Source organism: Hyla sarda, chromosome 2, assembly GCF_029499605.1.
Source record: "Hyla sarda isolate aHylSar1 chromosome 2, aHylSar1.hap1, whole genome shotgun sequence".
Lineage (NCBI taxonomy): Eukaryota > Metazoa > Chordata > Amphibia > Anura > Hylidae > Hyla > Hyla sarda.
Window position 1 is genome coordinate 75,067,470 of NC_079190.1, and position 21,683 is coordinate 75,089,152.

The 21,683-nt window shown below is 41.8% G+C and overlaps 1 protein-coding gene across 1 annotated transcript in view; it reads right to left on the reverse strand.

Moving 5' to 3' along the window:
- The window catches only part of SUCLA2 (succinate-CoA ligase ADP-forming subunit beta), a 108,958-nt gene that overhangs the window by 36,057 nt on the left and 51,218 nt on the right, over positions 1–21,683 (reverse strand). The window contains exons 5-6 of the mRNA XM_056562097.1: positions 19,262–19,390; positions 14,429–14,567 (exon numbers count right to left, since the gene is read on the reverse strand). Coding sequence (XP_056418072.1) covers positions 14,429–14,567; positions 19,262–19,390 — 268 coding nt within the window. The remainder of the gene's footprint in view (positions 1–14,428; positions 14,568–19,261; positions 19,391–21,683) is intronic.

A 21,683-nucleotide genomic window follows, 5' to 3' on the forward strand; every position in this document is an offset into this window, starting at 1 on the left:
AAGTGGATTTGTGGGGACTTTCTGTGAGAAATACCTCACAAATGACCCCATTATAGAAACTGCACCCCTCAAAGTATTCAAAATGACATTCAGAAAGTTTGTTAACCCTTTAGGTGTTTCACAAGAATAGCAGCAAAGTGGAGGAGAAAAATCAAAATCAGCATTGTAGCCCCTTTTGTTTTATTTTTCATTTTTAAAAGTGGTATAAGGAGAAACATTTGTAGCCCAATATCTCATGAGTATGGAAATACCTCATAAGTGAACATAAAGTGCTCTGTGGGCTCACAACGTGGCTCAAGAGGGAAAGAGCAACTGTGGGATTTTTTTAAACGAATTTTGCTGTCTTGGCTATTTTTTTGGGGGGGGGGGGGCATGTTGCACTTAGGAAGTCCCCAGGGTGCCAGAACAGCAAAAACAAAAAAAAACACATGTCATACTATTTTGGAAACTACACCCCTCAACGAACATAACAAGGGGTATAGTGAGCCATAACGCCCGACAGGTGTTTGACGACTTTGCGTTGAAGTTTGACGTGAAAATGGAAAATTTGATTTGTAACACTAAAATGATGGTGTTACCCCAAATTTTTCTTCTTCACAAGGGGTAATAGGAGAAAATGGAAAATTTGAAGCCCAATTTCTCCCGATTAAGAAAATGCCCCATATGTGGACGTTAAGTGCTCTGCTGGCGCACTACAGGTCTCAGAACAGAAGGCACGCCATTGGACTTTTGGTGAGAGAATTTTGCTGAAATTGAAGTCGGGGGCACCATGTGCATTTACAAACCTCCGATGATGCCAGAACAGCAGAAACCCCCACATGTGACAACATTTTGGAAACTACACCCCTCCAGGAATGTGACAAGGGTTACAGTAAGTACTTACACCTCGCAGGTTTTTTGAACAGTGGGCCGTAAAAGCTAAAAATTTGATTTTTAATAATAAATTGCTGGTATTAAGCTAAAAAATTTTTAGTTTCACAAGTAGTAAGAGGGAAAAAAATGCTCCACAAAATTTCTCCAGAATAAGGATATACCCCATATATGGCGGTAAAGCACTATGCGGGTCCAAAACAGGGCTTAGGAGTGAGACAGCACCAATGAGATTTGAGGCCTAAAGTGGTGCTTTGCACTGCAATGGTTGAGGTTCTGACATAAAATCTATTAAACCCCAGCAAGTGACTACAATTTTGAAACTACACCCCTCAAGGAAGGTAACAAGGAAGGTAACCAGGGGTACACTAAAATGCTGGGGTTACCCAATTTTTTATATTTTCCCAAGGGGTAATTGGAGAAATTGGGTTACACATTTTGGAGGGCTTTTTCTCCTGACTATAGAAATACATCCACATATGGGGTAAAGTGCTGGGCGGGCACACAACAAGGCTCAGAAGTCATAGAGGTCTGTTTGCATTTGAGGCCTATGGCATATCAGTAGCTGACTATTACATACATTCTGAGGAAAATACAAAAATGAAACACCCACATGTGACACCATTACAGAAAGTACCCCCCCTGAGGAATGGGTATAGGGGTTAAGAGGACATTTTGAATGCACGGGTGTTTCCTACATTTATTTTCCAGGTATGGATGAAGGATAACTTTTGAAAATAGCAATTTTCAACTTATGCTCTGCTTCATCTTTCTGGGAACAACATGTGACTCCGAACCAGCAACAGGTTTTCATGGGAAAATGCACAGGACTCACCCCGGGGCATAGTAGCGTGTAGGGGGTGGGGCGGAAGGCATATTTGATTCTTCCTGACTGTCCCACAAGCGACCATGGATCTGGCGGCGAGGGATGTGCAGAGAGAGATACTAGTGTAAAAGTTATCCACGTAAAGGTGGCAACCTTCATCTAGGAATGTGTGTAAAAGGCCCCAAATGATTTTCCCGCTAACACCCAGAGTGGGGGGGGGGGGGGGGGGGGGGGAGGAGGACATTCTGGGGGGTTAAATACGGGAATCTCGTCCCTCATACACTATAAACTTGCAAGTGTACCCTGATGTACTCTCGCAAAGTTTATACATCTTCACGCCATACCGCGCTCACTTGGTAGGGATGGGTTGCCGGAAGCTGAGTGCTTAGACTGCCTATATAGCTGTCACGTTCCCTCCCGTAGGCTTGCATTGAGGGGCGGAGTGTGACATCACACGGGGGCGGAGGCGTGACTTCACACGCCGCCGGCCGTGTGGTCGCTGGTAATCAGATTTTATACAGGCGGTCATACGCTGGATCATTTCAGGGGGACATCCCACATTATCAGCATAATGCAAACATTTCCTAATGGCCTCGAACCGGGGACGTGCCATGGCCATACCGTAGAGCATGGCCTGGTAGAGGACATCCCCACTCCAGTATTGCCCAACACTTTCTTTTTTTACTAGACCCATATGCAGCATGAGGCCCCAAAAGGTCCTCATTTCGGCTGCATTGACGGCGTCCAATCCATTGGGTCTAGCTAAAAATAAGCCCGGGTTTGCAGCGATGAACTGTTGGGCGTACAGGTTCGTCTGGTCAACCATCAGATTGACAAAGTCGTCACTGAGGAAAAAAAACCTGAAATAGTCCATTTCAGTGAACTCGACTATGTCAATCTTGTTTCCTGAGTCGCCAACAAACTCAGAAATCATGGGCTCGTGGTCCGCTGGCTCAGTCCAGACAAGTTCACCGGTAAGGTGCCCCAGTAAACTTGGCTGGGGGGCTTGACTAGTATGAGCGCCAGGGGGACTCATACTAGCATGGGGCACAGGGTCAGAGGAGGTTTGCGGCCTCGCTTGGCTGAGTCTCTGCCGCCTTGTTGGCTCATCATCAGAACTAGATGATGAGGAAGATGAGGAAATAAAGGTAGGGTCTTCCTCGACCTCTGTGGCGCTTTCAGAGTCAGAGGCAAGTAAAGCATATGCCTCCTCCGCTGAAAACGCCCTGCGGGCCATTTCCCTACTCAAATGGGTGGTGAAGTGATATATATATGGAGGGAAAAACTTTAATTTGTGTATGTGCTGTGTGTGGTGTGGTGCGATACTACCTCCTTAACCCAACTAACTAACCCACCCTAAGAACAAAAATATAAAAATATCAAATAAAACTAAAAAAAAAAAAAAAAAAAAAAAAAAAAAAAAGGCTTCCAGCGCTAAAAATATAATACCTACACTCCTACTAGGAAACAATATCATAAAAAATGGTTCCTTGCAACAAGAAAAACTACTATATATATATACAACCTACAATTGTCACCTCAAAAATGACACAATGTATCATACAAAATTCAACTTATTTCAAGATCCATAATAATATAACAAGAATTACAAATCGGACAGACAACCCCTAACCCTTAAAAAAAACCATGTACCCCAACATTGCACAGGTTCCCCTGCCACATATATCACAATTGTAGGAATATGCCCAATAATTAGCAATCCTCCTTAAGTAGTAAGGTAATGACAACAAGCTCAAAATAGTATACAGGGTAGTCCCATCACATAATGAAATTACACATTACCTGTAGCAGGCATATTCCCAGTGGCCAACCGGGGACCCCGTGCACCCTCAACGGACGTGGTTTTGAGGGTCTCCCCACTTAGTCAGGAGTTGACTTTTGTATGACACATTGCATTCCAGCGCAAAAAAAAAAAAAAACGCATTTACCTAATGCACACTGATTAGCGCTTGGTGGTGGCAAGGGGCGCAGAAGTCAGTGGGGGATCTAGCCACTCAGCCCAGAACAGTGGCTGGTGGCACGTACACATACCCCCACACGAAAAAAAAAAAAGTAAAAATAAAAAACGATTAAAACTTGAAAAAAAAGCACCCGCCTGAACCCAAAAAAAAAAAAAAATGCGTTGATCAGTGATAAATCACTGACAGTGGTGGGGCAGGCCGCACACAGAGGTACAGTTCGTCCACAGCACAAAAAGACACTTTAATCCCCGAAAAAGTGCCTCCACCGCAAAAAAAAAAAAAAAAACACTGATCAGTACTACGGGACTGATCAGCAGCGGGTCTGCGCCCAAAAAAATAAAAAAAAACGCTGGGGGCAGACCGCAGCGACCTTGTAGGGCCGGGGTCACGCAGCTAAAGGTGCTACTGAAACCTACCAGATGGTACGCATAAAAAAATTAAATTAAAATATATATTTTTTTCCCCCTCCCAGTACAGTACGGATGATGACTGGTGGTGTATATTAAACAACCGATCATCATCATTACCCAGGTCATCGGGTCACACATGACCCAGATTACACGGAATCGCCGCAGATCGCCGGTTAGTATTTACCTCAGGATTGTCCTCAGGATCCCCCTCGGCACTCTGCCGGGATGACTGCTGAATTACCGGCGATTTGACCTGACCTCAGGACCCCCCTGGGCGATATGCCAGGATGCCTGCTGAAAGATATCAGTAGGCAACCCGGTCCGGTCCCCGCCCAGTGAGTGGCAGGGGCAAGGGGAATGCAGGGAGTACCTGTACGCCCTGAGTCCTTAAGGGCTCAGAAACAGGGGGTGTATGGGTACGCCCTGCAACCTTAAGGGGATAATCCCTTATGGGCCAACCCCATTTTCACTTTAAGGACCTGGACAATTTTTATTTTTGCACTTATGGTTTTTAGAAGGGGAGGAGGAAAAAACATAACACTTTCAATTTTGCACCTACAGACCTATATAAGTGCTTGTTTTTGCATCACCAACTGTACTTTGTAAAGACATCACTTATTTTATGACAATCTTCTGCGAAACAAAATAAAAAATAAACATTTTTGTGAGGTGGAATTGGAGGGGGAAAAAAACCACGCCATTTTTTAACTCTTGGTGTTCTCAATTCTACACTTTTTGGTAAAACTGACTCCTTATCTTTATTCTGTAGGTCTATATGGTTACAAAGATACCCAATTTACGTAGGTTTTATTTTATTTTATTACTTCAAAAAAAAAATTCTCTTTTCATGTGAAGAAATGACCCTCTGCTACAATGTAACGTGGTGAGTGCACAGTCTGTATAACCGTGTTTAATGTTGTGTCCGTTCAAAATAACTCAACACAGCCCTTAAGTAATTTAAGTTATTTAACCCCTTCAGGACGGAGCCCATTTTGGCCTTAAGGACCGGAGCGTTTTTTGCACATCTGACCACTGTCACTTTAAACATTAATAACTCTGGGATGCTTTTAGTTATCATTCTGATTCCGAGATTGTTTTTTCGTGACATATTCTACTTTAACATAGTGGTAAATTTTTGTCGATATTTGCATCCTTTCTTGGTGAAAAATCCGTAAATTTGATGAAAAATTTGAAAATTTAGCATTTTTCTAACTTTGAAGCTCTCTGCTTGTAAGGAAAATGGATATTACGAATACATTTTTTTTTGGTTCACATATACAATATGTCTACTTTATGTTTGCATCATAAAATTGACGTGTTTTTACTTTTGGAAGACACCAGAGGGCTTCAACGGTCAGCAGCAATTTTCCGATTTTTCACAAAATTTTCAAACTCAGTATTTTTCAGGGACCAGTTCAGGTTTGAAGTGGATTTGAAGGGTCTTCATATTAGAAATACCCCATAAATGACCCCATTATAAAAACTACACCCCCCAAAGTATTCAAAATGACATTCAGTCAGCGTTTTAACCCTTTAGGTGTTTCACACGAATAGCAGCAAAGTGAAGGAGAAAATTCACAATCTTCATTTTTTACACTCACATGTTCTTGTAGACCCAATTTTTGAATTTTTACAAGGGGTAAAAGAACAAAATTTTTACTTGTATTTGTAGCCCAATTTCTCTCGAGTAAGCACATACCTCATATGTCTATGTAAAGTGTTCGGCGGGCGCAGTAGAGGGCTCAGAAGGGAAGGAGCGACAAGGGGATTTTGGAGAGTACGTTTTTCTGAAATGGTTTTTGGGGGGCATGTTACCTTTAGGAAGCCCTTATGGTGCCAGAACAGCAAAAAAAAAACACATGGCATACCATTTTGGAAACTAGACCCCTCGGGGAATGTAACATGGGATAAAGTGAACCTTAATACCCCACAGGTGTTTCACGACTTTTGCAAATGTAAAAAAAAAAAAAAAAAATTTACCTAAAATGCTTGTTTTCCCAAAAATTTTTTATTTTTAAAAAGGGTAATAGCAGAAAATACCCCTAAAAATTTGAAGCCCAATTTCTCCCGATTCAGAAAACACCCCATATGGGGGTGAAAAGTGCTCTGCTGGCGCACTACAGGTCTCAGAAGAGAAGGAGTCACATTTGGCTTTTTGAACGCAAATTTTTCTCTGGGGGTATGCCGCATTTAGGAAGCCCCTATGGTGCCAGGACAGCAAAAAAAAACCCACATGGCATACCATTTTGGAAACTAGACCCCTCGGGGAACGTAACAAGGGGTTAAGTGAACCTTTATACCCCACAGGTGTTTCACGACTTTTGCATATGTAAAAAAAAAAATTTTTTTTTTTACCTAAAATGCTTGTTTTCCCAAAAATTTTACATTTTTAAAAAGGGTAAAAGCAGAAAATACCCCCCAAAATTTGTAACCCAATTTCTCCTGAGTACGGCGATACCCCATATGTGACCCTAAACTGTTGCCTTGAAATACGACAGGGCTCCAAAGTGAGAGCGCCATGCGCATTTGAGGCCTAAATTAGGGATTGCATAGGGGTGGACATAGGGGTATTCTACGCCAGTGATTCCCAAACAGGGTGCCTCCAGCTGTTGCAAAACTCCCAGCATGCCTGGACAGTCAACGGCTGTCCGACAATACTGGGAGTTGTTTTGCAACAGCTGGAGGCTCCGTTCTGGAAACAGTGGCGTACCAGACGTTTTTCATTTTTATTGGGGAGGGGGGGCTGTGTAGGGGTATGTGTATATGTAGTGTTTTTTACTTTTTATTTTATTTTTTGTGTTAGTGTAGTGTAGTGTTTTTAGGGTACAGTCGCACGGGCGGGGGGTTCACAGTAGTTTCTCGCTGGCAATTTGAGCTGCAGCAGAAAGTTTGCGGCAGCTCAAATTTGCAGCCAGATACTTACTGTAATCCTCCGCCCATGTGAGTGTACCCTGTACGTTCACATTGGGGGGGACATCCAGCTGTTGCATAACTACAACTCCCAGCATGCCCGTTGGCTGTCGGTGACTGCTGAGAGTTGCAGTTTTGCAACAACTGTAGGCACACTGGTTATGTATCACTGAGTTTGTGACCTAACTCAGTGTTTCACAACCAGTGTGCCTCCAGCTGTTGCAAAACTACAACTCCCAGCATGTACGGTGCATGGTGTACGGTGACTGCTGAGAGTTGTAGTTTGCAACAGCTGGAGGCACACCGGTCGTGAAACACTGAGTTAGGTAAGAAAAAACTCTGAGTTTCACAACCAGTGTGCCTTCAGCTGTTGCAAAACTACAACTCTCAGCAGTCACCGACAGCCAACGGGCATGCTGGGAGTTGTAGTTATGCAACCAGCAGATGCACCACTACAACTCCCAGCATGCACTTTAGCTGTTTGTGCAAGCTGGGAGTTGTAGTTAGACAACAGCTGAAGGTACACTTTTCCATAGAAAGAATGTGCCTCCAGCTGTTGCAAAACCATAAGTCCCAGCATGCCCATAAGGGCATGCTGGGAGTTGTGGTGATCTGCCTCCTGCTGTTGCATAACTACAGCTCCCAGCATGCCCTTTTTGCATGCTGGGAGCTGTTGCTAAGCAACAGCAGGAGGCTGTCACTCACCTCCAACGATCCTCGCCTCACAGGTCAGTCCCTCGTCGTCCCTCGCCGCCGCAGCTGCTCCTGGGGCCCCGATCCCAACAGGGGCGCCGGGGATCGGGGTCCCCAGCACCCGGGGTGCACGTCCCGCACCCGCTCACGTCCTCCGGAAGAGGGGCGGAGCGGGTGCGGGAGTGACACCCGCAGCAGGCGCCCTGATTGGTCGGCCGGTAATCCGGCCGACGAATCAGGGCGATCGTGAGGTGGCACCAGTGCCACCTCACCCCTGCAGGCTCTGGCTGTTCGGGGCCGTCAGAGACGGCCCCGAACAGCCAGTAATTCCGGGTCATCGGGTCACTGGAGACCCGATTGACCCGGAATCGCCGCAGATCGCTGGACTGAATTGTCCAGCGATCTGCGGCGATCGCCGACATGGGGGGGCATAATGACCCCCCTGGGCGATATGCCGGGATGCCTGCTGAACGATTTCAGCAGGCATCCGGCTCCGGTCCCCAACCGGCTAGCGGTGGGGGCCGGAATTCCCACGGGCGTATGGATACGCCCTCGGTCCTTAAGGACTCGGGATTCAGGGCGTATCCATACGCCCTATGTCCTGAAGAGGTTAAAGAGTACCTGTCATCAACATCAATGAGCTCATATATTCTGAGATCAAAGACCAGAGCTGATTAAACATTTAATCTGATAAAAGGTATCACAGTGCTGACTATATAAAAATACAGAAACAAATGACATACAGGTACAAAACTATATAGAAGAGTTTTGAAAGACAAGTTCAAAAAACAGCTGTTCTTAGGATGGTCTTGTCAGCTTGTTGCACAGCATTGAACAACCCTTGAGTCCAGCATTTTAAGTCTTATCTGCTTCTTTGGAGGGAAACTCCATTCCCCCCTCCCCTCTGATCCCACCAGGTGGGGCATCTCTCTTCCTGACCCCTTATCTCTGATTATATGATGAGACCAGAGTGCATGACTTCAAAGGAGATACAAACAAACAGCCAGACCCCCCAATAAAATGCAATACACAAAAAACAAAGGATACGCCGTCTGAATGACCCCTTACCCATGTCTTATAAAACACATGTATGTTTCCATAATCAGGCCTTGGGCCTGACATTGCATATATAAATCTTTATAGTCTGACCTATATTATGGTGTAGGCAGTGCTGCAGGCTTCTGAGCTAAAGCCTTGTGGGATCTACAGTATCTTACAAAACTGAATATACTCCTGACATATTGTATTACATCTCTCATGTGACAACACTTAAGAAATTGGCGTGTTTAACAGTGTTTAATGTTGTGATGATGTGGAGGAGTGGAAGAGGACTCGAGTGGTAACCTGTAAAGCTCTGGTTAACTCCATGCCTCCTCCAAGAGGCTTAAAGGGGTACTATATTTAATACATTACTTCTATTGAACAATCTTAGGTAGCAGGGGAGATTTTCTATGGGGATTTGCTCCTGCACTGGACAGTTCCTGACATGGACAGATGTGGCAGCAGAGAGCACTGTGATCAGACAGAAAATAACTTAAATGGGCTTAAAGAGTACCTGTCATCAACAAAAACTTTTAATATGTTGTTCATAATCATTAATGAAGAGATATTGTAATATATCTTCATTAAAAAATATCAATATTTATACCAGTTTTTTAATTTTATACTTTTGGCCACTAGGGGTCTCTCTTCTATGCCTGGTCTGTAGGCAGCTTCCTATGCTTTTCATAGTAAGTGTACAGCTTTTAGGACTAATGCTGAAAGGGTTCTGGTCCTTCCACCGGAAGTTCAGTGCTCTCAGCTCAGGACTCGCTCCCAGCCTGTGAGCTGAGAGTACTGAACTTCCGGTGGAAGGACCAGAACCCTTTCAGCATTAGTCCTAAAAGCTGTACACTTACTATGAAAAGCATAGGAAGCTACCTGCAGACCAGGCATAGAAGAACCAATCAAATACTCCTAAGTGTCTCAGGGCAAAACAATGAAAATTACAATTTTAGGGACAAGTCCCCAAGGACTGCCCTAAACTAGAGACTACTTAACTAAATTATTAAAACTTAACTTTTATTACAACCACTTAATTATAAATTGTGCTTTTGATACCATAGTGAAAAAATGTTAAAAAGTCCGGTCATCCACTGTGTGACTACAAAATAGGTCAAAATTGCCCATATGCCTTGTGATCAGTGTCACAGTGGGAAAGTCTAGTTGAACCAGACAGTGTCGCCACCGCTGACTAGAGATACCCTATTCAAGTATTACTTTTGTGTCACTAGGATGCCGTTTTATAAAAACATTATAGCCCCTCCTGCTAACGTTTCGCCAGCGTACCCTGGCTTTTTCAAAGAAGTGAGGACAGATATACCATGCATCAATCGTCCTTTTATATGATAGGTAATTAACTTCTATGCGCATCATTTCCTGTGCGCTCGCACCATTCGGTTCCACATCATAACTTTGCGTCAATATCCCCCAATCATATTGATTGTTTACATAAACATGCTACTATTTAGCCAATCCATCATCAAACTTGCCTGTGATGTCATCCGCCAACGCTCCAATGGCCCTATCAGCGCCCGCTACGTTATCATTCACATGATCGGCTGCGGGCGGATACGATGGAGTCGTGAATGATAACGTAGCGGGCGCTGATAGGGCCATTGGAGCGTTGGCGGATGACCTCACAGGCAAGTTTGATGATGGATTGGCTAAATAGTAGCATGTTTATGTAAACAATCAATATGATTGGGGGATATTGACGCAAAGTTATGATGTGGAACCGAATGGTGCGAGCGCACAGGAAATGATGCGCATAGAAGTTAATTACCTATCATATAAAAGGACGATTGATGCATGGTATATCTGTCCTCACTTCTTTGAAAAAGCCAGGGTACGCTGGCGAAACGTTAGCAGGAGGGGCTATAATGTTTTTATAAAACGGCATCCTAGTGACACAAAAGTAATACTTGAATAGGGTATCTCTAGTCAGCGGTGGCGACACTGTCTGGTTCAACTAGACTTTCCCACTGTGACACTGATCACAAGGCATATGGGCAATTTTGACCTATTTTGTAGTCACACAGTGGATGACCGGACTTTTTAACATTTTTTCACTATGGTACCAAAAGCACAATTTATAATTAAGTGGTTGTAATAAAAGTTAAGTTTTAATAATTTAGTTAAGTAGTCTCTAGTTTAGGGCAGTCCTTGGGGACTTGTCCCTAAAATTGTAATTTTCATTGTTTTGCCCTGAGACACTTAGGAGTATTTGATTGGTTCTTCTATGCCTGGTCTGCAGGTAGCTTCCTATGCTTTTCATAGTAAGTGTACAGCTTTTAGGACTAATGCTGAAAGGGTTCTGGTCCTTCCACCGGAAGTTCAGTACTCTCAGCTCACAGGCTGGGAGCGAGTCCTGAGCTGAGAGCACTGAACTTCCGGTGGAAGGACCAGAACCCTTTCAGCATTAGTCCTAAAAGCTGTACACTTACTATGAAAAGCATAGGAAGCTGCCTACAGACCAGGCATAGAAGAGAGACCCCTAGTGGCCAAAAGTATAAAATTAAAAAACTGGTATAAATATTGATATTTTTTAATGAAGATATATTACAATATCTCTTCATTAATGATTATGAACAACATATTAAAAGTTTTTGTTGATGACAGGTACTCTTTAAGCCCATTTAAGTTATTTTCTGTCTGATCACAGTGCTCTCTGCTGCCACATCTGTCCATGTCAGGAACTGTCCAGTGCAGGAGCAAATCCCCATAGAAAATCTCCCCTGCTACCTAAGATTGTTCAATAGAAGTAATGTATTAAATATAGTACCCCTTTAAGCCTCTTGGAGGAGGCATGGAGTTAACCAGAGCTTTACAGGTTACCACTCGAGTCCTCTTCCACTCCTCCACATCATCACAACATTAAACACTGTTAAACACGCCAATTTCTTAAGTGTTGTCACATGAGAGATGTAATACAATATGTCAGGAGTATATTCAGTTTTGTAAGATACTGTAGATCCCACAAGGCTTTAGCTCAGAAGCCTGCAGCACTGCCTACACCATAATATAGGTCAGACTATAAAGATTTATATATGCAATGTCAGGCCCAAGGCCTGATTATGGAAACATACATGTGTTTTATAAGACATGGGTAAGGGGTCATTCAGACGGCGTATCCTTTGTTTTTTGTGTATTGCATTTTATTGGGGGGTCTGGCTGTTTGTTTGTATCTCCTTTGAAGTCATGCACTCTGGTCTCATCATATAATCAAAGAGATAAGGGGTCAGGAAGAGAGATGCCCCACCTGGTGGGATCAGAGGGGAGGGGGGAATGGAGTTTCCCTCCAAAGAAGCAGATAAGACTTAAAATGCTGGACTCAAGGGTTGTTCAATGCTGTGCAACAAGCTGACAAGACCATCCTAAGAACAGCTGTTTTCTGAACTTGTCTTTCAAAACTTTTCTATATATTTTTGTACCTGTATGTCATTTGTTTCTGTATTTTTATATAGTCAGCACTGTGATACCTTTTATCAGATTAAATGTTTAATCAGCTCTGGTCTTTGATCTCTGAATATATGAGCTCCCCTTTCTGAAGGCAGCTCTGGTGGAAACATGTTTATCTAAGGGTTAATGTGGTGACTTGCTGGGACTAGTAGTGGATACCCAGAGGTCTGGTGGCCTTAACCCTTGCACCATCAAACTCTCTCTAGCGTCTTGGCCGGACCGATAGGGTGTGATCGTGACACGCAATATGAAACAGCACAACTTAAATTTGCAGTTCATCATCACCACATTCTATCGATGGCTACTTTTGTAACAAGCAGTAACAATGAAATATATAATTTCCTCCACATAAAATGTGTTTTGATACATGAAAGGTTTCAATTATCTTAGTTTCAGCTATCTACCATGCACAGAGCACTCATGTAATACGGCAGGCGAGCCACTCAGGCATCTGAACAGCAAGGTATAACCCAAGGCAATGGAAATACATACAATACCATACGGTAAATAACCATCAAGCATTGGGATTATTTCTGTCACCAGAAGAAAACTGGAATGAGCAAAAATGGGATTTTAAATGCATACATACATGGACATGACCGAGGTTAAATAGGATCTGTCTATCATCAACTGAAATACAGCAGAAGGGATTCTAACAAAAAAATAATTCTACCTGCAAGAAGGTTATGTTTAAGCTTATTAAAAAAAAAAAAACTATCCTAGATGATCGCCATCTACAAGATGTAGCTCTCCAGCTTTCCTAACCCTGAAGATAGCTCCAGTGTCATTCATGGTAAAAATGTAAGTGAACTCCCCATTAATATGGCCAGTATCTGCTTATTAAAAATAAATAAATCAAAAACAAAGTTAATTTGATTTGTTTATGATCTGTTGTGTATTAAACTTCCAAGAGAGAGGTTTAAAAACCTTATATTTCAAGGTAAGACATCTGTCCAACTAGCACTTCTGTGCCACTGCTCCCACAGACTTTGCTTGGGACTTCCGTCACTTTAAAGGGGTACTCCGCCCCTAGACATCTTATACCCTATACAAAGGATAGGGGATAAGATGTCTGATCGCGGGGGGGGGAATGCTGCACGGAGCGAACTTCGCTCCATGCCTTATGATGGGCGATACAGGGGCCGGCGTATCTTGACGTCACGGCCCCAGATGGCACGGGGTGCTGCAGGAGAGATTGCGAGGGTTCCCAGCAGCGGGACCCCCGCGATCAGACATCTTATACCCGATCCTTTGGATAGGGGATAAGATGTCTAAGGGCAGAGTACCCCTTTAACTTCCAATTGCATCATGAGAATGCCCGGTCTGTCTACACATATTCTGCCACCAGATCGTCATGACAGGTACCGTTCAAGGCTTGATTTACATCACATTCATTGTTTGTTTTGCTGCATCATAAAAGAAGAATCTGGCACTGACAGATCCGTTGCATGCTGGACACCGAAGGAAGGACCCATTGACTTTAATGGGGCCCACCTGGTTTCTGTTATTATGTTCATTATTCTTCCAGACAAATTATGACAGCATGCTGCACTACTTTTACCAAGATTTTTGATGAAATCTGCAACAAATGCTACTAACGGAACCTCTGACGTATAGTTGAACAAGGCTAAAAATATATGGGGTTTACATTGGTTCAGACAACCCTTTTAGGGCTTTCCAAGTACCATCTCTTCCTGCATGTGACCGATCAGAACATTGACTGGATGTAGTAGGAATACTCAATAGGGGAGCTTTACCAAAAACCTGTGCAGAGGAACAATGGAGCAGTTGCCCAACCAAACTAGATAGTTTCCTATTTTTTTGGAGGACTTTAAAAAAATTAAGGAAGCGATCTGGTTGCTATGAGAAACTGCACTACTTTACTTATGCACAGGGATTGATACATTTTATAGCATTTGGAAATGTGTCATTGCAGCATTTTTGGCACAGAAAACCAAAGTGGTAGCCTGAGGGATGAGTACTGTGCCCGCCAGGACAGGAAGAGAGAGAAGTGTGCAGCTATATTTAACTCACAGAATACTGCATGACATTTTTCTATGAAAAATTGCCCAGATTTATCAATCTGTTTTAGATAAAAGGGAGATTTACCTACAGTAACCAGAGCTCAGCTTTCTGATCTTAATGAGCTTTGGCAAAGTGAAAGTTGTGCTGTGATGTGTACAAAAAAAACAAAACAAAATAAACTACATAAAGCCATTTACAAAAGTTCTGTTTACCCATTCCAGATGCATCTTCAACCATGGGATTGATCTCGATCATTGTGGCATCGTACTTCATGAATAGGTTATACAAGTTCATCATGCACTTTGCTGCCTCATCCACAAGGTTCTCTGGGAAGCCCATTTTCTGTGCAAGCTAAAATATGAGAAACAAAAAACATTGTCTGCTTGGCCAGCTAAATTCCCATGGAAAATATATTTATTGTTTCCATTTCTATCTGCTATTCTTATCATGTAAATGCCTCAAACAATTATTGAGGTTTCAAATCGAATGAAAAAAAAAAAAAAAACTATAATTTTCTTCAGGGGTTTACACCAAAAACACATTGAAAGGTTTGACTTCTAGAACAATATGCAACCGTTTCTCTAGTGTAAAAGGAGTAACATTGCTTTAATAATCTAGAAAATTGCATGCATATGTAACGGTAAGAGGGAAAGCACAGTGCGTACATATTCTGTTACTGAATTCCACCTTAAGCCATAATAGTTGTCAAGCCATCAAAACAGTCAACAGCGATCAAATCATCTGTGTACTGATGGCATCAGGGACATAAGCAGGCCCATGTAACAGAGGAGAATCCTTCCAACGTCTATTAGAATAATAGGTTGTATATAAAGGTCCCTGTTGCTACACAAATTCTGCGGTACATGCATTAGATTGGAAAAGGTGCAAGCTTTATTATAAAAGCTCTCCAAAAACAAAATTAGGATCATATAAAAAAAAGAAGCAAAAAATATGGAGTTACATGGACATACAATAATGTATAGCACACTGGACATTGAGGGACTAGACATACTAAATACACAAGTAAGGTATGGAACCAATGTTTGTCCAGCAGTCACTAACTATATCAAATACTATGCACCCAAATGACATAAAACAAATGTAACAATACAAGCAACAGCAATTCTAATGCGCTGCCATAGTAACCCCAAACATAATGCTGCTGGCATTCTAGAGGCCCCTGCCGCAAAGCAGGGGCCCCACCTCGGACTTGGACATGCGTTTCGCCTACCCGGCTTATTTTTCCTGAAGTGCAGGTAAGCAGACATCACTTACCTCTACATTTTCGCTTCACTTTTATGTGTTTTTAAAGGAGAACTCCAGCAAAAACTAACATCCCCTATCCACAGGATAGGCAATAAGTAACTGGATCTCTGGAAGGGGACACCAGGTCTCTAAGTGAGGAGCATGTGTATCCTACCGGTAGACGGCGCACACACACCAATAATATCTATGGAATCACCGATGATGCCCGAGTGCTGTACTTGAGTCTTTTCGGCGCTCCCATAGAAATTAATGGAGCACACGGAGCAGAGTGGTCGGACCCAACTTCAATGCACCACTTTGTATGGTTCCCTTTCTGTGTACGGTTCCCTTAACCTGTTGTGACAATTTGTGCAACTTTTTACTAATGCTGTCAACAACCAGATTTGTAAGCCAGGCGAGGGTTGGTGTAGACTTGAGACCAATTTAGATATTTGCGGCATTTTGGCTAAAAGCCTCACATGATAAATTCCTGACCACTGCAGAAAAACAACTCCATTCTAACAAATCAACACTATGATTAGACAATTGTCTAGTTAAAAGTTGCAAAAAAACTAACCTACAAATTTAGAGAAAATATAGTCTACATATAATATCTATCTATGCTTCTTATCTGAATCACTGCATTTGCAAACCGGAGTATTGCAATAATAAAGAGGTGGATTTTAAATTCACCGGCATCTTCCCTGTTTGTAAACTACATCTGCTGGTCAGGGGCGTAACTATAGGGCAGTGCTTCCCAACCAGGGTGCCTCCAGCTATTGCTAAACTACAACTCCCAGCATGCCCGGACAGCCAAAGGCTGTCCGGGCATGCTGGGAGTTGTAGTTTTGCAACAGCCTGAACGTGTATCCTTAGTTGCTTTTTTTGTTTGTTTTTTGCGCAAAACACATGCCCGGACAGCCAACGGTTGGAAAACACTGCTATAGGGTATGCAGAGATAGCATTCACACCGGGGCCCTGTTGCCAGGTTTGTCCCTGTTGCAGGTTTTGCATTGGGGCCCAAAAGCTGCAAGTTAAGCCTCTGCTGCTGGTCCACTGGCAGCCTGCATTCTGCTGATTCTTTTATAAGGCAACAGCATGGAATCTGATACTTTACAGCCCTGCAATCTTAATACAGGTAATGGGATGGATTGCAATAATTGTGGTGTACTTCTGGTAGAAATACAACTTAAAGCGTTACTATCATTATAAGTAAAACTTGACATATCATGCAGGTAAAGAAAAACCACAAATCTGATAGCAGCATGTTAGAAACAGGGCTATTGGGGGCAGGAACGTAACACTTTGGTTGGAATGCCACAGCTATTTTTGATGATGCCTATAGACCTGTAAAGTTTTCAGTTCACTTGAATGCTGCCAGATTTGTGTTTTTTTTTTTATATATATATATGCATATGCCAGAAGATGGCACTGAGACAGACATTACATTTTCACTCCCTTGTTAAAGCTATGGGTAGTCGTTTTCGGTGCTGTTTAACTGTTATATCATAAAGACATGACAAATGTATTGATCATTCCGTTTCCGTGCTGAGACCCCACCGCTCTTAAGAAATAAGATTATAGGATATGGTACAGACCTCAAGAGATATAGATCTCATATCAAAATGTGACAGACTAGTTGTATATAATTAATTACTGTTTTATTAACAGTGTTGCTTAACGTCAGTACGTAAAATTGTACCCTTTGGAGTGTTGCTGGAACCCCCTATAACCGGGACCACTGTCCAAGCGCGCGCACCCAGCCACGAGGACGCCGCTTGGTATTATTGCCATTTGCCTGCATCTACTTGCCGTTTGCCTGCATCCACCCACCGCTTCTACACAGCATTACCGCAACGTTACCACCTATACGGCCGGACGCTCCCCCTGCCACATCAGGAGGATACCGGGGATCCATTCATTGTGCGGACGTCTCCATCGAGCCGTGCCAGTCTGCAAACACGGAACCCAGCTACTACAGGGTTACCATCCCGGGACCTCGTAAATCAGCGGTGCGGTGAGTGTGGCAGAGCACCAAACATCAACGAGATAAAACTTATCTTTTTGTGAATACTGCATAAACTTTCATTTGCAAATAGCAACAATATATATTGCAGAGAACAAAAGGTTATTTAATCTATCCAAGAACTGGTTACATAAGTAACAATGCGCTACTAGGTGGCTGTTATACAGACAATTTTATTATTACTTTTTATTATTTTTCATTTCCATTATATCTTTACTATTTTTCTCCTCTATACTGTATAATATTAATCATTAACCCATAGCAAGGGCCCTGATTGGACTATTTACACAATTTTTTCTTAATAAAACCGTAATTAATTATATACAAGTCTGTCACATAGAGATAGATATAGATATATATATATATATATATATATATATATATATATATATTATTTATAATATTTTTTTGAGGACTGTACCATATCCTATAATCTTGTTCCCTTTTGGCACATGGGGTTACCTCGAGATAATATATAATTCTTATATAGTGTGAGGCCCCCGATCTATATTGACCTTAAGAAATAGTCAAGTGAAGTGCGTATCAGTGCTTTTCACTTTCCAGCTTAATACTCAGTCTGTCACAATGCAAGTGACAGACTCCATAAACTATAATGGAGCCAGTCTACTGCAATGAGTGCCAAACCGGAGGAGTGAAGCGCACAGTCATGCAATTCATTCGGCTAGCGAGGACTAGAGATCTGTGATGATCTCAGTACTAAAAGCCTGACCAATTGTACTGGAGCTATGAAAGCAAAAAATAAAATAAAAAATAAAATACAAAAAGGTGATCTATGAAGTCATTTTCTCTGTAAGAAGCTGTTTTATTAAATAAACATTGCAGGATTTTTTTTAGGTTTATATATTGCAACATAGACTGTTATTAGAGATTAATGAGAAGGTATTTATGTAAGCTTTATTCTTACCTCTTCTTGCTGATGTGGCATCCATGGGATAGGTTCCATTTTGGTTTACATTGATGTGGGACATTGATGTGGGTTCTATAAAGCAGCCTACATTTCCCATAAATCTTTTAGCTGATTATCATATCAGGCTGTTAATGCTTGAGATCATCCAAATGAACTCCTAAGTTGGTTGGTGTCAGTTCAAACTGTGCAGTTCTGATGCAATTTCTTATTCAAAGTGAGTGTTTTAAGAGAAATATTGCTATGAGGAGAAAGTGATTTTACCTATAAATCATAATCGGGGGGTTTTATGGAGTTCTGAAATCTTTAGGCTGTGTTCACATGTTGAATTTTTGCAACATTTTTCACCTATTTTTACTGCATTTTAGCCAATTTTTCAAAATTAAAATTTTTGCACAACTGCTGTACAGGCTCCATTTTTGCCATGATTTGGGGAAAATGACAGAAAAAAAAAACAAAAGAAAGGCAGCAAGAAACCCAATGTGTGAACACAACCTCAGGGGATGTTTATAACTACTATTTATATTGATCCTATAAAGAAAGAAGATGGAGCTGTGGGGGGGGGGGGGATCAGGTAGGTGATGCTGTCATCCTGTAGTCCACAGGAATTCATCCACAGGAGTCTGACATCCTGTTTTAACCATAAGGCACTGGAAGATTTGGAGAGTTATCTTGTAAACTTGTGATCATATATGACCAAATTACAGTAATAAAAACACAGATCCTGCTGAACTGGAACAAAACAAAAAAGGCGATGTAGGACTAATGATGGTAAGTGTGCATGATATAGGCAAAAACAAAACAAAACATGAAATGTTTCGTTTATGATTCTCAAGCAAAATAATTTACCCTAACAGCTTGTTCCTTTTGGATGCCTTGTACAATATCTATTGGCTCCTTCACAATGGCATCAGGATTTTCAGCAGCAACATCTTCAATGTTAACCCCACCCTGGGAACTTCCAATTAACACAGGACCCTAAAAGAAAAGAGAAAAAGGAACATAATAAACAGCACGAAATGTGAAGCCTGTATGATTAGATTAAATTAACTTAATTTGTTAAGATAAAATATTTGATTACCCAAAATACAAAGTTACAGATATAAAATGTATAAAATGTATATGGTAGTTTTATTTTTGTGGTAAAGATCAAGAAGCCTGGAGAATGGTATATCAATGTATACCACAGGGCATCCGTGCCGGGTCTATTGCTTTAAATGGACCAATTCAGTGTAAATACTTTCTCTGATAAGATAGATTGAAATAATGGATGAAGAACACATTCTGCCTGGATGCATAGTGCCACCTGGAATGCTGGTTAAGGGGAACTATAAGTCAGGGACGTTGCCACCATGTGATCTCGACCCCATATTTGCAAAGGCCTCTAAATGCTATAGTATACAGCAATATTCTAGACAATTGTTTTCTGCAGACTTTACGGGAACAGATTGGAAAGACTGTCTGCATTGCAATGAATAATTCTCTTCCCACACCCAGAGTGAAGCGTGAATAGCTGAATGTCACCAGACAATTCCGATCCCTATCATTATTAGAAGAAACACACACCAGCATTATCCATTTACTTCAGCAATAACTGTAAAAATCCAATAAAAAATTCTCTAAAACTAAATAAATAAAACCCTGAATGTGGAGAATTTTTTATTTATTTTTAAATAAAATATAAATAGCCAGAAACCTAGCAGAAGGCAAGTTAGGTCAAGCAAACTATAAGATGCTGTCAGTTACAAACATTCCACATGAAAGGTAGGTGAGCTCGATACTGACAAGACAGATCTTCATGTATAAAAAGCATGTGTGGTTTGTGTGGTACACTGCTGCCACCTTGTGACCCAGTGTGATAGTGCGACACTTCCCTGACCATATGTCATGTAGAACTGCTGCATTAACCCATTAGTCAATTAATATAAATGTTTGAATTATTCCTATTGAGATGCCATGAATGCTCAGTATACAGTATAAGCCTTAAGAGTCAAGGTATTACAAACATTATAATGGTTATGCAGCCTGTAAAAAATGATGGCCTATCCTCTGAACAGGGCATGGATATTAGATTGGTAGGGGTCCATCTCCCCATCAATGTTTAAAGGGGCCATGGCAGTAGACAGGCCATCAAATTGTATATGATGAATAACAATTTTAAAGAGTCACTGTTATTTAGAATAACTTCTGACATGTTGCTCAAACAGGTCAAAAGTTGAAATTGCAGTAGGTCTCAGTCCTGGTGAAATCAGACCTTTTCACTATTAAATTATGCAGTGAAAGGTTGGGCTTTGAGGGACTGGAATGAGGCACACGGTACTGCGCACTTCACCCGGTTGTAACTCCCGATCGCATGTCAGCAATATCTCAGCAGTTATTCTTATGGACAGTGAAAAGTGTATTTTCAAATATTAACAACAAATACAGCTGACAGATTCCATTTAAGACAAGTGATAGCAAATAATTCTAAGAGGTGCAGACACCTTTGGATAGTTGATGGTGGCTGCCAAAAATAAATAAATAAATAAATAAATAAATAAATAAAATAAATAAATAAATAAATAAAATGATTTCTCATAGAGGCAGGGCTGAGCTGCTCAAGTGCTACAGCCCGGCATGTCTCCTTGCTTTCCCTAACAGCTATCCAATTCTGTCTCCAGCTCAATGGGTGTTATGGAAACTTTAGGGAGGTATTGTACCTCACGTACCTCAAGGGCCATACACAAGGGATGAAAAAAAAAATAATAGTATGTTTTGGAGGGGCTGAAGGGGTTGTGGTGGCCCGCACAGCTCGGGGGATATAAATGATTCTAGATATCTACTTTAGCTTGAATATAGCAAACAGAAGGCTGTAGCACTCCATATACAGTGAAAAAGCAGTGGTGTTTATTCCAGCTCAGACATCAAGGCAATGTTTCGGCTGCATGCAAGCAGCCTTTCTCAAGCCAAGGGCTTGAGAAAGGCTGCTTGCATGCAGCCGAAACGTTGCCTTGATGTCTGAGCTGGAATAAACACCACTGCTTTTTCACTGTATATGGAGTGCTACAACCTTCTGTTTGCTATATTCAAGTTGTGATTCCTGTGAGCTGGGATTCTGGCCATTTGCACCCACTATTTCTACCTTTCTCAACAAGGAGTGCTGCTTCCCTATCCTTTTATATACTTTAGCTTGAAGCTAGAATATAGTATAGTAAGTCTGGCACATGGACTGTGCAACTAATACATCAAATTTGTGGACATTGGTGGGGACCATCTGGATTTCACCAACATA